Source organism: Electrophorus electricus, chromosome 11, assembly GCF_041902795.1.
Source record: "Electrophorus electricus isolate QZ-2024a chromosome 11, ASM4190279v1, whole genome shotgun sequence".
In the NCBI taxonomy this organism is placed as follows: Eukaryota; Metazoa; Chordata; class Actinopteri; order Gymnotiformes; family Gymnotidae; genus Electrophorus; species Electrophorus electricus.
The window spans coordinates 24547501-24565000 of record NC_137507.1 but is presented as its reverse complement, the minus strand read 5'-3'; the positions used below and the strand labels follow the sequence as shown (position 1 = coordinate 24565000).

Sequence of the window (17500 nt, the reverse complement as noted above, 5' to 3'; positions counted from 1 at the left end):
TCCCAAGAACAGTTGATAAGCAGCACTTAACGGGATACTGCAGAGCTGTGCTCAGGGACTTTAAAAGAAGAAAAAATACTGCATGATCAAAGCTGTAGAAGACCCCGACTAAGGATTAAAACCATACCAGCAACACCAATTACAGCAGAGACGGGCCCAATCAATTATACCTCCGAGCTCTTCCGCGCCTACTGCATGGGAACACGAATTAATCCGTTTCACACATTGAACAGGATAGATGAGAATAAGGACCAGAGAGGCCTACACTACGCTTTCGATTAATAACGCGCAATTGTGAAAACCCAAGGTTTTCGTTTTCGCACGGCGAGAGCACGCACCAGGCAAGGGCGCGTCAAGCACACTGGAGTTTCCCTTTCCGCCGACATTTGAATGACGTACCAATTTATGTCATGTCGCACAAAGTGCTCTTCGAACGGAATTTGTTGACTTTTATTTATTTACTCATATGTCCCAGCATACGCGCAGGTGTTTTACAGTTTGCATCTTTAGAGTTTGAGGTCACCATACCCACCGGGTAATGCCAAAAATTCTGCTTCAGCAGGAGTAAATGATTATCTGGAGGTGCTTTTAGGGCCCGGAATATGTATCTGGAACAACTACATTCTGAATTTCTCAAGCTCCGCTTTCTTACTCTGATATATTTACTGTTTAGCCAGGATTGAAACCATGACGACATGCATGCTCTGGCAAGTGTGTCTTGGCAACAGACAGACGGGCCTGTTGAGTAACGAAGAAGGCAAGAGTGCACAATACAGAAAATCTCTCACTTCTCTTCTGATTGTTTCATAACATAATTGAACAGTTAGATGATCTGAAAGATCACTATTACTAGTGCAATCCATTTCACCTCAACCACCAGCATCGTTGCCATTTCCATTTTGGCCGAATAATACAAAACAAATATTTCATACCATGATACATCTGCCTTACGACACATCATTTTGTGGAGCAGGCTGGCTGCACAGAGCCATAAGTACTTAAGTACTGCAGTATCCTGTTAACAGCTGCACTAAGGCATGGTCTTCCTTGTCTGCTTAATTAAGATGAATTATTTTTCGTCTCAGACATTCTCACCACTTTGTCAGTAAGCAGGATCAAAAACCCCAACCCCAATCCCGTTAGAACCCAGGGCCTGAGCTATGGCTGAAAGGTAAATGCAATAACATTACTCGAACTAGAGTAGGAACAGCTGGTAACGGTGTGGTGACTGTTTATACCATTAGATGACTTAATGGCCTAGGCAATGTTTTAGCCTCTATTGCAACCTTACTAGTTGAAACCTGCATAAAAAAAAGAGTTGCAGCACAAATGCAAGTGAATCAGCAAGGCCAAACACATTAGCCTACGTTTAATGACGCATTGCAAACACCCCTCATGAAACGATTTAAATGAATGCATTCTTTGAAAAAAAAAAAAGGGGAAAAAAAACCTCCTGCATCTTTATTTTCCCTGCCCTTCGGTGACGTACTTCTCCTGGATCGAGCATGCGCTTGTGAATTGGGGTCCAGCATCCTGCTGCAGCCGTTGCGACCAGTTCAAACTGCTCTTCTTTGTGCTTTTGGATGGCCTCTCCGCTGTCCAGCTGGACTCTGTCATGCGAGATCAAAGCTGGCTGCTTGTGTCCGAGACATCTCCCGCACCGCTGAATCGCACACTATTCCTTCTGCATCAACAAACAACTTAATTACTTCCAATCCTCGCCTGACGGTGGACCCGGCCACCAACGCTCGCATCATAAACGTGCAAGGGGCCGCCTCGGAATTCTTTGTACGTCGATGAAGCATTGTTTAGGCCAGGGGAGATTACTGTTATTGTGATCGAATAATGCTGGGCCATCCACCAAGTAGGACTGAATAATTTAGCATGCCCAGATGGCACCCTTGAACCTTCTCTTGAACCCTGCAGCATATGTGTGCGTGTGCGCGTGTGTGTGTGTGTGTGTGTGTGTGTGTGTGTGTGTGTGTGTGTGTGTGTGTGTGTGTGTGTGTGTGTAGGTGTGTTTGTGAGATTTGCTTTATTTATTTTTTTTTTGCAAGGGCTGCATGTGTGCGTTATACTGTTCAAATATTAAACCAGGATCTTCTGGAGGTATTTGAGTTATATGCATTGTGTTGTAGGACCCATCCATCCCTCCGTCCTCTAATCTAGTGACCAACCTACAAACATGGACGTTTTTCTTGCTCAAGTAGTATCTGAGCTAAGCAGAAGACAGCTCCAGGGCAGGATAAGCACTGTCAGTAGAGCACAATATGGTGTGGGACAGGGGCAGTGAGAGAGAGTTGCAGTAATCCAGATCCCACACACCTGGGATTATAATAAAATATTTTCATCTCTTCAAATTCAAGATGTGCACGTGCCTTCTGTAATCTCTAGTCTCACTGGCCTGAATAGACCTACAGTGGAGGGCCATTGTTCAATCCTCTCCTGTAATTTTTTTACGGTGGAAAGGTTCTTAGGATATGATAGCATATATAATTTGCTATTATGGCCCAAAAACCTTGTGTTATCAGATCAGATTTGTTCTGAAACATGTCCGAAATGGGAAATAGAGATTGTTTTTGTCTTTCACAATCTCATTACTCATACACTGAAGTCACTGACAAATGAGTAGACAACATCAGTAACCTTTGCAGATTCACACCTGTGACGTCTTTGCATTTTCCATTTGTAAGAGCCCATACACCTGCCCATCAGTGTGACTGGGTAAAAATAGCTATTTCTTAGAGAATGTCAACGTATCCTACTACACGGGGTGTTTAAAGTTAATTTACATCAGATATCTAATTTGAATCTGCTGTGTCTTTAAGCATCTTTTAGATGCCTTATTTGGGAAGTTCAACTTTCATACCCCATCTGGAATGAGAACAGAGACCGAGAGAGAAAACTAGACCAACTCTCTCATTCCCAGACTGTGAAGCAACTAAACAAATAAGAAATCTTTCATGAGGATTTTTAGCACATCACTGACCTGTTCTCCAGCACTCGGAGGTTAAGTAAGGATATTGTGGAGGGCAACATGCCCCTAAAACCCTTCCTTTGCCATTTCGGACACCTGTGTGTGGGCCCTGCCACTTCGTTGTACCAAAAATCCAAACTGTACTTTTAGCCCCCATAGCTGCATGCTTTTTAAGTATTCCTGCTGATGGCACATCAGTGCTGGCGATTAATCGTTGGTCTGCGCTCATCGAACGTTCTCATATCCTGTACCAGTGCCATTCACTGAGGCATAAGCTTACAGTAATGCAATAACAGCTCACAGAAATGACTGGAGAAATATGAGGTCCTTCCGTCGTGTCCCCACTCAGTCTAGCTGGAGGCATTATGAAGATTTGTGTCCTGCTTGGCTCACCGTAATGACCGCTGTGGAACACCTGCAAATTAATGCCCATCATTACTGTGCTCCAGGTTACGTACCATCAGAGGCCTGAACGGCATTAGTGTGAGAAAGTTGTGTGTGTTTACATAGGCTGTAAAGTGCTGGGGTAAACATGCACTTATGGTCCCTGGCCACAGAGGTAATTTCAGAAAATTAATAAATATAATCATATTACATTTAAATTAAATTTAAACAAACAATCTTGTAAACTGCTGTGTTCCACAAACAAACCTAGACATAAACCTGTAGTTCAGTCTGTAGTTCACACTGTAGTTAAGCTATAATACAGGCTTTATGTATTATTAAGTAGTTGAATGGCAACAGTAAAACATGTTTAAAGCTCCTCATACATACATTATATTTCATAAGAATTACGCAGGTGGATATTTAATGTCATGACTCCAGTTTGGGATGTCCGATGAATAACATTTCTGGAATTTAAGTATTTTGCAACAAATTGTAGTAGTGATGGCTAAGATAGCTGCCAGGAGTGGAAAAGATGGTAAACCATATTGTGAAACACGTGCGGATTTGACCCTGGACTGAATCTGCAGTTGTTTCATATAAGGTGCAGCTGAAATACTCTATGATGAAATACACTTTAGAAGATTTTAGACTTTTTGCTACATTTCCTATTATCATATATTTCTTCTACATGACCATGCTAATAGATACCATATAAAATATCATATGATTATTACAACATAAATATCCAAAATAAAATAAGCACGTACTGTTCCACTCAATTTAAAAAAAAAAAACCCTGAATATATTCTTAGTGTATATGGTAAAAATAGAAATGGTAAGTGAGCGCCTAGTTTTATTTAGCTGTTGGTTTTTCTGTTAATGACTATTTTAGAATTTCCAGTAGGATAGAAGATAGCAAAGGGTAACTTAACTTAGTTAGGTGAATAAGGTGAATAAGGATTTATAAATACCCACAAAGATGACCCCGAAATAACTAAGTAAGTAACAAAGGCCCAGTGCCCAATGCTACATTACATACAATATTCAGCAAACCCCGCTAAAATAATCTAACTTAGATGAGGTGACAGGACTTCTTCCTCTGTGTATAGCCGTGGGAGGGCAACTTTACCAAGATTCTTCTGTCCCTAAATCACTGCGAGGCAATCATGACAGCATACACCACTAGGGCCACGTCTCTGAAATGACACCCCAGTTAACTACATTAGTCAAATAGCAAATGCGTCGGTACATCTTAAACTAATTTAACAGGCCGTAGGAAGTTTCCCCAAATGAACGCGTCAGCCAACAAAAGGCTCGGGTGCGAAAAGAATTGCATTTGGAGGCTGGAGAGCAAACGCTTAGCCTTTTTGAGATCGCCAGTTCGGCAATGTCGGAGTAATCCGGACTCTTACCTGCAGTGTACTAGCCTACCTTTTTAAAGTCGTCCTTCTTTCGCCTCCCTATTGACGTCAGACACAAGAGGCAGCCGAACTGGGAGAAGGCTCCTCTCGCTAGCGAGGATTTGCGAAAGCGTAGGAGGAGCTGTCAAAAGTTTTAAGTTTTAAGTCGAGACTGGATTTCCACAATCTAAGATCAACCCAGCGCGACCGACTTGGACAATGTTCACTAACGAAGAAGCCGTAGAATTATGTAGTAAATAATCACTTGTCGCGCAACTAGTTCAAAGAGTTAAAGAAACGAAATGGCAAGCTTAACTGAAACTGGATTCCTTTTCACATTACTACTTTACTTCGGCTTGTGTGCAACGCCGGAAAAGAAAGGTAAGGATTTTTAAAAAAATTTTTTTTTTAAATAGTGTGTAATGTTACGCTGCGGTTGGGCTGGTTACGTTTGCTGTTATAGAAGCACGTCGGGTCATGGAAGCTTTACGAGGGGAATGTCGGACATGCCACAGCGCAGGCTTGCGTTCCTTGGAGATGAGCAGTCTTGTGAAACCACATTCGGCGTGGGAAAAGTGCGGAAGTTTCGACCTGGTCCCACACAGGACTTCTCAAAGAGAGAGCCACTGATTTCCCGAGTCCCTGTTATTCGCTTTTAAAGACGTGTTAGAGACGCGTTTTATAGGCTAAAAGAAATGCGCGAGTGTTGGCTCGTCAATGATGAAACATTTGAAATATGCGGATTATTACAGGTTTCGGCAGATCTATGTACGACGCTTGTTAGATTCGGTAACCTAGTCAGGTGGACACCTTCTTAGCTCATAGCCTACTCAAACTCCCATTACGGGGTTTAAGCTATTTTAGTTTTTGAAAAATATTTATATGACATTTAAATTGTGATTCATGATGCGGCACACATACATAGTACGTTTATTACAAATGTATAGACTTATAGGTAATGGGCCTTAGGCTACATCTGACTAACTGAATTTGAAGTGCAAGCTTTTTGCAGCCAAAATAAGCTTTGACTTTTGGATGCACTGATACCTGTCTAAACCTTACCTGTCTAGACTGGCGTGAAGCAAACTAACGGAATAAATATCGGGTCATACAGTTAATCGATATACTTAATGAAATTGTCCGATTGTGTTTACTGCTGTGTTTTGTTTATTTACAAGGTCTCAATAATTCAGTGTGTTATTTGGGTCAACTACAGGGCGCCCTGTCTGTAAATAGTCGCCAGTGCCAATAATGACAGATGGGACACACACAAATCAGTTTATTACAGTCTGCTTGCTCTTCTGGACACTCTTAGATGCAGAATTAAATTCAAGCCAGGACAGGAATTACCTTTATTTTGCTTTATGGCAAAGCTTCCAAACTGCTCACAGTGATTCAGTGTTTGTTTTGCAATATTTCTGTTTTGTCTGGGAAGGCATTCATTCACATCAGTGCTGAAAGGCTTCTGTTCCTCAAGTTAGACGTTAGAAGTTTTTCTAAAGCAATTATTTGCTTCTCATGCCTGTAGACCAGTGTGATGAAAATGTGAGCCATGCAGACAGAGAGAAAGATGGAGACAACACACAGGGCCAGATGAAATACCAAATTATCCCACAAAAGAATGCATCGGTTTTTATGAGCATAAAGTTTGTGCCAAATTAGTAGCTTTCTCTACTAGGTCTTTGCCTGGTTAGGCAGAAGACAATGACACCCAAAACAAGCACTCCAGTACACCTCAGATTTTCTATTACACATCGTAGGACATTTCAGCACAGGCCTTGTTTTGTCTCATCTTAGCGGCCAGCCTACCGTGTTTGCCTGCATGACAAGGCTCATGTCAGCTATGTTCTTGAAGGAAGAGAGGGCAAGTGATTGCTTAACCAGAAACAGACTGTTCTCTCTCAAAACCCAACAGCCACACAGTTCAATACAACACGTTTGCGGTTAGTTTGATCTCCTTGAGAGTTTGCCAACATGGTGATCCCTCAGAGGGGTACTAGAGCAGAGCAGAACAAACAGACCATACATGTCTGTTCTTCCAGAGAGGACAGGCTAGGTCCCTAAAGACCTGCAGTTGCTACTTCGTTCACCACTGAAGGTCAGTGGCGCGCAGCCGCGATCCGAAAATGCAGATGCCCGTTTAGTCTTATTGCCCTTTCTTCGGGCCCTTCAGATAAACCTCGGCCAAGGTGGTCATTTTTATCACCGTCAGAGGGGCAGCTTAATCTGGTTTTTCCACAACTAAACTCAGCTTATGGTTCTTGGGGCCACGTTGTTTTAGGATCGAGGCGCAGTGCTGGTAGACGGAGAGGCTTGAGACCCCCCCCCCCCGCATACCCCCTTCCCTACTTGCTTACAAGGGTTCCTTTCCAATACTCTCTGTGTGGTGGTTCTTAAGTTTGTTTAGGTGAGTCGAACAGATTCGACTTTGGCTTGCTGGATCAGTAAGACCTTGTGAACGCCAATGTCAGCATGCCAGACCTTCCTGAAACTGTGCTTTCAGATCCAACCCATTATGGCATGAATCTAAAGCCTTTGCGCACAATGATGCTCTTGATGGTAAAATGTGCACTGGATGATTTTTTTTCTTATTTTAAACCTTCTTTGAATTGACATTTAATAGGTGTACTGACACAGTTCCTTAAAGTGCCATCACTTGTAACAAACAAAAATGGTTTTTGGTCAGCTTTATTCAGTGTGAAATCCGTACGTGTCATGAAGTCAGCATTAGCCTTAGTGTCGCAACTGAACCCAACAAAGCCTGTCTCAACGAGCCGCCGGTCAGACCGGTGTGCAACCAATCATAACAAATCGCTGGTGTTTGTGAGCTTAAAGACAGTTCTCCCAAATATTTCAGTACATCTAAACCAAACAGGCAGCGTACGCTAGGCGCTTGCTTATAAAGCAGCGAGCCGGCCCAGCACGGGGCTCATGTGAGGGGCATCAGGAAGCCAGCCACGCCGGTGAAACCTCCGGCTTCCATTTACATTAACGCAGTCATTGTTACTGCCTCGCTTCCTGAGTGTCCTTGTGTGGACTAATGATCTGTAGGGATACTGGCAGCCTGGACGCCGATGAGTGTTTCTTTCTTCCTTTATTCTGTTTTTTTTTCTCCTTTTTTTGCTCCGGTCCTGGGCAGAGGCAGATGTTTCTGTTATGCATGACTTCTCCCTCACATGCTCATTATACAAAAACACCCGGACTCCCTAGCCAAGGCTAGCATCTTGTGAATACATAAAAAAAACCTGCCTACCTGTGAAACCAAGGCTAATGCTCCTAATTTGTCAAAAGATGAATTTCTGAGCTTGTCAGCAGTTCTTTTAAAAACAGACTACTTTCCCAGAAGATTCAGTGCAGAATCTTCACTGGCAGCGTAACACAGCCTAAGACCAGGCTCAAGCTGGCCCATGCATTGCTGAATCTGATATTGTGTAAAATATAAATGACGCTGAAGTTGAAAGCTACACATGCAAGTCGAATTCTGGCGGGTTGTCAAAGAGAGTCATTTTACCACCTTGTGTGTGTGTGTGTGTGTGGTTCAAACTAGCTTTTCAGACATTTCCTCTTAACAATTTATGTTCCCAATCCAGCATTTAACAGAAGATCAGTGGATGATAATCAAGTTTTACTCCACTGCGGTCTCCCATCTTCTTTTAGATTGAAAAGCCATCAGCCATGGTCCTATTTCCTACAGTAATGGAGAAAGAACCTCGGGTCTTGCCACTGTCCTCCTCTGGGGACTTGGATTCATTTGCTCGCTGATGTTGTGCATGGGGAACACATCAGCCTTTTAGCGCGCTCCTCCGCGAGACGAAGATCGGATTCGATGACACGCTTTTCAGCCGTTGTTACCCTCCCACTGCAGGAAACAGGATCAGAACGATTCCAAAACGGAAGAGCGTTGCTTGCAGAAAGTCATCAGTTGGTGGATCCAAGTCCATCCATCTGGAACTTTTATGCGTGTAACAGCAATGCACTAGCGCAGTAGTTCTTTTTTTCCGATCTGTTTAATGACTTAACAGTGGTCAGTGCTGCCTTTCTGTAGTTGTTTGGCTGTAACAGATTTGCCAAATGACGTTGCATGTCTTCATGAGCTAAATAATAACTTCTGGCATAATTAAAGTTATCACAGAGGGATGCTCTAGCCATGATTAAGCCCGAAGACCTCAAAACGAAGTCCCAAGTCTACAGCTTGTTGGAGTGCATGTTTAACATGTCATCTTGGTTTTACAGAGTTAATTGTTGACAGCTTCTTATAAGGTAACTGTGAGATTAACAGATGGGTTTGCAAAGTTGTAGTGTTGTCCCGTGTCTCACTAGTGAGCACTGCTCACTTTGAACACTCCTGATGATTTGTGGCCCTCAGATGTTCTGTTTACAGAATCAGGCTATGCACTTGAGCATCTGCCCACTGTATAAACAGAGGTTATCAAGCCAGCGCGTGCCACACCGTGTCAGATTTGGCCTCAGAACAAACTATGATTAGCCTAATGCAAACAATGCAAATGCTCCACTTTATCTAGAGAGATAAACAGAAGACCTTGAATAGCACACTTCCTGAGCCCCTGAGCCCACCGCTCTCTCTCTCTCTCTGTTCCTTTGTCACCCTCTTCCACTGAAGTTAACTTCCTGTCTTCTGTAAAACACCCACACTGTTTGCCTGCCCCCACCGTTTCATTTGTCGGGCTCTCATCTGCGATTTCTCTTAGCATCCCTTTATGCCCCTCATCAGCTCCCTTTCTCTCTCTGCATGGTTTCTGCTCCCAACTCGCCCTCCTCCTACACCGCGTCCACTAGTCCAGTGTTTGTCCAAAGCGCTTCTTCCGATTCCGTTACCAGAGACCTCCCTAGGGGGTCTGCCATCACCGCCAGCCGATGCGGCTGTTAGTGGCGCTCCGTCACAGAGGGAGGACTCTGAGTGTTGGTGAGACCCAACGCCCAGTGCCCATCCCTGGTGCTTGGGCTTGCCAGCCCCACATCTGCAGAAGAGCTCGGAGACGCACCTGCGGATCCAATTGGGGTGCAGGCAGAATGAGTCTCCTGCATCGCTAAACTGCAGAGCAACTGTAGAGCTACGTATAGCCAAGCTATATGGCTTTGATTGGCTTTTAAATTAACAGCAATGAGGTTTTGGTAATTCTCCTGCATTGTACTAAGAGTATGGATCGATCACCAGGGTGTTGCATTCCATGCTGTTTCTGCCATTTGCAGTAATGAAGCACATCTGACAGTATGACCACTCTGCTTACTGAAATGACACCGAGTGGGATGGAAATGGCCAGAATCCATTTCAGACAGTACACCATTACTCTCCTGAGCAATCTAACTGCTGTGTGTTATCGACTGTGAGCCGTTTTCTTTTTCTCTTTTGTTTGTTGTCTCGATATTAAATTATCCTCTTTCCTGCTAAAAAAGAACATTTACACTCTAACAGTTTTCAGGGGTTTTTTCTGCAAAGACAGTGGCATGTTTTTCATCACCAATTAACTGAACCACATAACTTTTGTCCTCCGTGACAGGTCAAGCAACCCGTTATTTAGAAACCTGTGAATGCGATTGTCCCCTAAAACCAAAAATAGTTCCCAGTGGCAGCGAGCGTCATGGACTTTATTTCCACGATCAAACGGGCCACTGTGGTGGAAAGAGACCTTGGAATTCAGTCTGGAAAAACCCGCTTTCCCAGCACTTCTCTCACATCTCATTAGTCGTGCTGCATGCGAGCAGCTTCCATTGTACAACATCAGATCTTCCCTGTTTGCTGAAGCCCGAGCACGAGCGGTTCTCCCGTGCAGTTCTCATTCGTGGTTCCCATGTGTGGTTCTCGCACGTAGTTCTCGTGTGTAGTTCTCGCGTGTGGTTTTCGCATTGGGTTGGAGTTGCGTTTGGCGGCATAGCAACATCTTCCAGTGATGCTGGTGTCTCCTTCCCGAGTTTGAATCGATTCACATTTTTGTCATAGCTGCTGTGTGATTATACTGGAGGGGGACTTTTAAAAAAATGTTTCAGCTAGACACCAGATGTACCACAGATGTGTATAGCCAAATATTTGACTCTAGTTATATTCTAGTTATTGTGCAAACACTTGCCAGTTGCTCTTTTGCATTATGAAGCAGGGGTGGACAGGACTGTGCACCAGTGAACGATGCCGAATTGTCCATCTTCAGCAAGCAGGTGGGAAAATACGAAAATGCCCAGTTCTTCCTCAGAACTGGAGCTGAATGTTGGCTATGGAGCCTCTTAATTCACAGACCGCTCAAAAATAGTTAGAGGAGATTCACAGAAGAAACTGCCATTTCTGTGCTATATTTAGCAATCATTAGGGAAAGAAAAGCATCCAGAGGTAGACTGACAGTTCTGGGCCAGGATTTCCTGACAGCTATCTACATGCATGCTCGTGCACACACACACACACATACACACACACAGTCAATGTACTTAATGTAGTCAATGCTGCTTATACATATCATCTGGAGTCTTAGAACACAGAGGTGATGTTGGACTAATGCGGCTTCCTCACTCTAAATGTGCCACATGGGATTTGGTGTAGTATACGTCTGATCTTCCTTGAGTCACTGGACAGCTCCACTTAGCAGTGCTAATATTTCCAACACCTCTCTCTCACTCTCCCCCTCTCACTCCCAAACACCCCCAACCCCCTAAAAAAGCCCTATATTTAACCACCAACTTGAAGTCATACTCATTGAATCTTCATGAGAACTTAAGCAGAGCTCATTCAGGGAGTAGGATAAGCCCACTTGGTTGTGGTGGACACCGCAGAGCTATCTGTCCACCTTGTGCAGTCAGGCAGACGAGATTTCACCTCTTCAAAATAAGCAAAGTGTCAGATTCACCACTGGATACCAGCATGAAGCTAAAAACTCCCCCATCGCCAACATGTACTTGTATAGATATTTAAGTAGCTGTTTGGTAAGAGTGTCTTGGTCATATTCATTGTAATAGAGCCTCTTATCTAAATAATGTGTTTAGGGTATTGTATGGTCGAATTTATGTAGCAGAGCGAGAGGAAACAATTGTCGAGCCACCATGTTGACTTATTTTTAAGTGTGTGTGTGTGTGCGTGTGTGTGTATGTATATATATATATATATATATATTTTTATTTTTATTTATTTTATTTTTTTTTGCTTTTCCTTTCATGTTACAGCATGGAAGTAGCACACCTCCATCACGCTGTATATTATGTGGTGGAGCGGAATGAGAACATGTCAAACATATGTCGCGAAAGAAAAATGGATACGCGTCATGATCTTCCTGACCCAGATACATCCATCTTCGGTTACCATCTGTTTTCCCAACCTTCTCCGAGACAGGCAAAGATAAGCATCTGGGTTTCTTTTACCGCTGGTTGTCCCGAGGCGTCTGTCTGTCTGTACCCTGTTACCTGCAGCCCCTTACCTGTCGCCGAAATGAAACATAGGCTCGGAGTTCACCGACCTGCAGCACCGTCGCCCCACATTGCATTGGGCGACCACGCCAAAGCACCGTGGCGAGCCTCAGTTGGGGGTGCCGCAGATGCGAAACGGCGAAAACTTTAGCAAACGCAGGTATTGATGCAGGGAATAATAATCACCATGGCAGGAATGGAAAGCTTCTCCAAGTTTTCTTTTCATTGTATATCTTACTCCTTGAAAGAACATGTTATCTGCTCTATGTATGAACTATGTTCTGTAGAACTGAGCCAAAGATTGTGTTGTCTTTAGTAATATCTGAGCGTCAACAGATAGTGTTGGATAAAGCCATTGCTTTTGCAGAAAGGGACCTGTTTGGTCTACAGATGAACTCCATCGCTGCTAAAAGGAGACTGTCCGTCTCCTCTCCAAGGCCGTAGGGTATGAGCTAGACACCATGCTGTTGTTCATTTGGTGAAACAGTAGCTGCACATATTGTTACTTAAGCTACGAAATGGCGTGGATTCCAAGGACATATCTAATATGAGGAAATCATTAGACTACAGTTAAATTAAATAGGATGCTTGTATATTACTTTTGCTGGTCTTGTAAAGGGACCTTTGGACTCAGTAGTAGTTGGTTTTCTAGTTTAGATACTTGGAAAATAGGTTCAGGCTCTGTGTTTTCTTTTAGAACATGTTTTAGTTTATCTTACAGAGAATCTTTGGCAGAATTTCAAAACGGTGTGCATGTGTTGTGGCTGAGCTGTGGACAGAGAAAGGAGAAGACACAGAAAAGGAAAGAGCAAAGCAGCTATGTCTTTCAGCTTCAACAGAGTAAAGGCCAGGACCTGCACAGAGTATAGACGCTTGTCTCCACAGAAACAGCTACCTATCTCACAAAAGAGTCTTTATTCATAGGTTTAGTAATGACTTTTAAGTAGGATTACCAGGCAGGGCTAGCAGAATGCTGCCATGTTTGCATAACTTTGCGGTAAAAACACATTGCATCCTACAAATAACCTAGTTCTACGTTACATTAAAAGAGAAAATTTGAGACAAGACAAAAGGTACCTAACAAAAGGTACCTTCCTATCCGAGTATATGCTGTATGTAGGTGTACGCTTGTATTGGCAGGAAGTTGATTCCCTCTAATGTGTTCTCTTCATCTCAAAGACAAACAGCACTAATTTGGTTATTAGAGCAAACTTCCTTCTCCATAATTAAGAGATGTGTGTCATTTAATTTGCCATTATTACCTAATTAAGTTCAGTAATATTGTTAGATATACCACCAGTCACCCTCTGACATCCTTGACTATAAACACAAAAGGGCCTCCCTTAGTCTTATAAAACATTACCATCATATATATATATATATATATATATATATATATATATATATATATATATATATATATATATATATATATATATATATATATATATATATATCAGCACTTTCTATCAACATGCACTGAGTCAAGGTTTTTGGAGTGTTCAGTGGAATTTAGATATAGAGCTAAACAAAAGGTGAAAAAGGCTGTTTCTGGGTTTAGCTTCAGCAGTGAGGAGAAGGCACTGGCCTTTTGTGCAGTACTGACTAGGCAAGTTAACAACTGAATGATGGCAAGAGGCCAAGAAAAAGAGTCTGTTCCCATCTGTGAAAGGCACCGGTAATAAGGCCTGCGATTTCCATCCAGGGCAATCAATACGTCCCTTTGAAACTGAATGTACCAAATCAGTCCATTTAAAAAACAGCAGATCCAAAAACTTTTCGGATTTTAAAGATATATATTTATCATCTTAGAATCTAGGGTGAAACTGAACACCGCTAAAGGCATTTAAATACAATTGTTTATATATTATATATATATATATATATATATAAAATCAACTTCTGGAACATTCCAAGGCACTCCCTAAACACTTTGGCAACAGGGACAGAGGTTGCATTTTGTGAAATTCCACAAGACAATGTAAAGTTTGTTTATCTTAGCCACAGAGACGGGTGTATGTACTAAAGCACCGCAAGCTGACGGGTTCTGCAAAGTTTTTAGTTCTGATCCTGAAATAGTTCCCCCACTCTTAACCCACTGCATGACTCTGTGCTTTGTGCTCATCTAACAAAGCTAACCGGACTCGCCAAGCCAGCGGTCAGCTGAACCGTCCAACAGGATGCATTTATAGACGCAAAGTGCTGAACAGTACATGCAGGTACACTTCACAAAGGGCATAGGGAAACACTGCACGAAGCTTTTCTGCAAATGTTGTTGCTTCTGCGTGACCAGTACGTGGAACTAATGAGAAAAAATCTCCACTTGGAACTGTGTTTCCCTGAGCTTGGACCTGGATGTACAGTAAGATGACTGTATTTATAAGCAAGTGGCAGTGCCCAAGAAAACCACAGTGAATGAGATTGTGCTCAGATTTAGATGGCTTCCTGTGGACGTTGCCGGTCGTATTATTGCTGATGGCAAGTTTCTTTTGTTGTTGCTGCTGCGTTTGAAAATATATCTCGAAGTGTATTTAGTCTGTTGACTTTGAAGGGAGTTCCCAGAGTTAGGTAAGAAGCAGCATAGAAAGCTGACTGAAAAGAGGCAACCCATGCCAGGGTCCATTGCAGGCAATAGGTGGGGATACTTTCCAGGATAATGACTAAAGTTCCCCCCGGGTTGAAACCTGGAGAAGATCCAGCCTGAGAGATTAACTGCCTCGCTGTCCTCGGGACGCTGTAATTTAAGCCTCAGGCAGAGGCTGATTATAAGCACAACGTTTGGAATTTTTAATATACAGGCTCTTGTTTCAGTATTATAACAGCTTTGCGACAGTTTCATGTAATCACTTGCACGGAAAATAACCTACAGTTCAAGGGACGCGTAAGTGCTTTAAAAGTCGCGAGGACAGTAATGCGTCAGAGACTGTTGTCATAGTGGCTGGCCTGAGCTACGTGCGGAATTCTAAGCAACGCGACGGTGCAGTTTAGCGCTTTAATTCAGGGAGGCCCGAACTGTCAAAATGGTTGCTTTCGCTCTGCCTTCAGTCTCTGCTTTTTGACAACATGCAGTCGGAGGGCGGTGTTTACCATCAACCAAACCCCGAATATAGCTTCAAGTGAGTCTGGCAATCAAGACGTGTTTTCAAACGAGTTGTTTGGTTTGACTGCTCACCGGAGCGTGATTAGTAGCGAGTTTAACCCATCTCGGATTATGCTAGTTGCTCGAGTGCTCTGATTTACGCGGCCAAGCGCCTGTTTTTCGTGAGCTCATTTCTTGGCACCTGCCTGTTACTTCTGTCGCACATCTAGAGCGGCGGAACCTGCTGGAGCTCCAGCCTTCGGGGCTGAGCGCCGGCATTGATGCAGCAAAGCTGCAGGGCCTCGGCTTCTCAGATCTCGTAGCGCACCCAGAGTGGAAACGCTGAACATTCTTCGCAGGACTGAATCTGCGCGGAGTCGAACATCTGTTCCCAGAATCGCTGATGTCATTCAGCTGCTATAGTCGAGCGGGGCTCGCACGTTTTTATTGTGTGTGTCGATTATCGAGTTAAATAGTAGCATGATATGACTTTGCATGCTGGCTGGTATTTGAAATCATTCGTTTGAACAGGAGAAATCGAATTTATTTACTAGCATTTAAGCATGCATATGAGCAGCATTGAGAGGGGCACTACACATTTTTTTGGCGAAGGAAGCCATTATTAAGTAATACATGGGTATTACAAACAGTGAAACTTGGCTTCAGATTTAGCCCCCTTCACTAGTCTCTAGAGTAATGCTTTCTGGGATGTTTATTTCTCTTTTTTGAAGCAAAAACATTTGGGAGGAGAAAAAAAACATGCATCTCTCTCCCTTTGTCTCATCTCACTAGGTATTATTTCATGGAAACTCCTCTAATATTCAAGGTGCGGGGAAAAGCGCATTCATATCTAGCTTTTGTAGTTTCCGTGAGTGATGCGACACAGACAGTGAGGGACCCAGTGTTTGAAGTGAGGGGGCGGCCTTAAAACAACTGGCTTGGGTTGCGATACCGAGCCATTGTTTGTGGTGCTGTGACATCCTGTGACCCTTGTTTGTCGAAAAGACAGTGACAGGCTTACACTTCGGCTGCTTCCAAAATCCAAAGAACACTTAACACCTCGCTGTTCTCTGCGAGAAGCGGTGAGCAAGTTTCGACTCCCTATCTGAAATCTCACAGCATGCTGACATCTGGGTCTGATTAATCCACTTCCTTTTTTTTTTGGGGTGGGGGGGGGGGGGGGTTTCATGGGACCTGCCGTGCAGGAGTGCTCGGGCTGGGGCCCTGGCCCGTATCCAGCATTTCGATCGTTACTTCTTGCTGTGTCATCTCCAACTTGTTACAGGCCTTTGTGAGTTTCAGGGTGGAAAATCATTTGGTCATGCCATGGACGAACTTGCCAAAATGATATGGGGCACGTCCGCCCCTCGCGCTGTTGCAAAATGTGTGTTGGCTCACCAGCTGAAGTCAGGGTGAGTAGTCTGGGTTTGCGTACCAGACTCTGGGAGGACAGGCGTATTCAGTTCTGAGCAAACTCCCGTGTGTCATAATGTGCAAAGCAGAGAGAGTGCGTGTGAATCAGTGCGTGCTGAGTCACCATGTGGAGACAGCACACAGGAACCTCACACCCCTATTCATCACTCATGGACATTCACTAATTCAGTCCCTGTTTAATCTTCGCTCCATCAAGCTGACCAGCGCTGCCACTTTAATTGCTTGCCGGGAAATTCTGAAAATTCCAGAGTGGAAAGTTTAGCTAAATCAACCCAATTAAAGGGTGCCAGTGAATCTTAGAATAGGTGTCTTACCCGCATGCTGCTGGCTGGTTCTCCAAGTGGGAAAAACTTTGGGAACATTCAGGCCCGGGGGTGGGGGGAGATTCCCAAAGGCCAGTTGCTTTTTTTTCTCTCTCCATGCCTGGAATGATTTGTGAAACATGTGTGTTATCCAGCCTCTTCCTGAAACTCGTCCCCTTTCCCCTCGCTGTGGAGCGAGGAACTCGCGGTGAACAGGAAAGGAGCCTTTGGGGCTCGGCCTCTTCTGAAACCTCCCACCCCCCACGCCAGCCTCCACTACTTCCTGTGCCAGTGACGAGAGAAGCGAGTCTGCGTATAGTGTGGGAGCTCAGTAGTAACGGGAGGTGGGTAGAGATGGTTGTGGGGGTGGGATTTTCTTTCAGAGACAAATAATCTGTGTTAAATCATTCACGTAGATGAGTATGCGTGAAGACTTTTCCTACCTTTTTTTTTTTTTTTTTTTTTTATAAAAATAAACTGACTCATTGTCCTGAGTTAGACTGGGAGATATTATCAT

At 43.7% G+C, this 17500-nt stretch overlaps 1 protein-coding gene and 1 long non-coding RNA gene across 3 annotated transcripts in view; one reads left to right on the top strand and one right to left on the bottom strand.

Annotated features, from left to right (window-relative positions):
• Nucleotides 1–1336: 1336 nt before the first annotated feature.
• LOC113591906 (uncharacterized) lies at nt 1337–4929 on the bottom strand. 2 transcript variants are annotated; one of them, XR_014125883.1, is made up of 4 exons: nt 4796–4929; nt 4494–4560; nt 3279–3392; nt 1337–1684 (listed from the first exon to the last, which is right to left on the bottom strand). It is a non-coding gene; the product is annotated as an uncharacterized LOC113591906 (long non-coding RNA). The 2 variants fall into 2 exon arrangements; XR_003412254.3 differs by lacking the exon at nt 4494–4560 and having other exon boundaries at nt 4796–4890.
• The window catches only part of egfra (epidermal growth factor receptor a (erythroblastic leukemia viral (v-erb-b) oncogene homolog, avian)), a 38239-nt gene continuing 25353 nt past the window's right edge, over nt 4615–17500 (top strand). Inside the window, exon 1 of the mRNA XM_035527833.2 lies at nt 4615–5145. Coding sequence (XP_035383726.1) covers nt 5067–5145 — 79 coding nt within the window. The 5' untranslated portion in view covers nt 4615–5066. The remainder of the gene's footprint in view (nt 5146–17500) is intronic.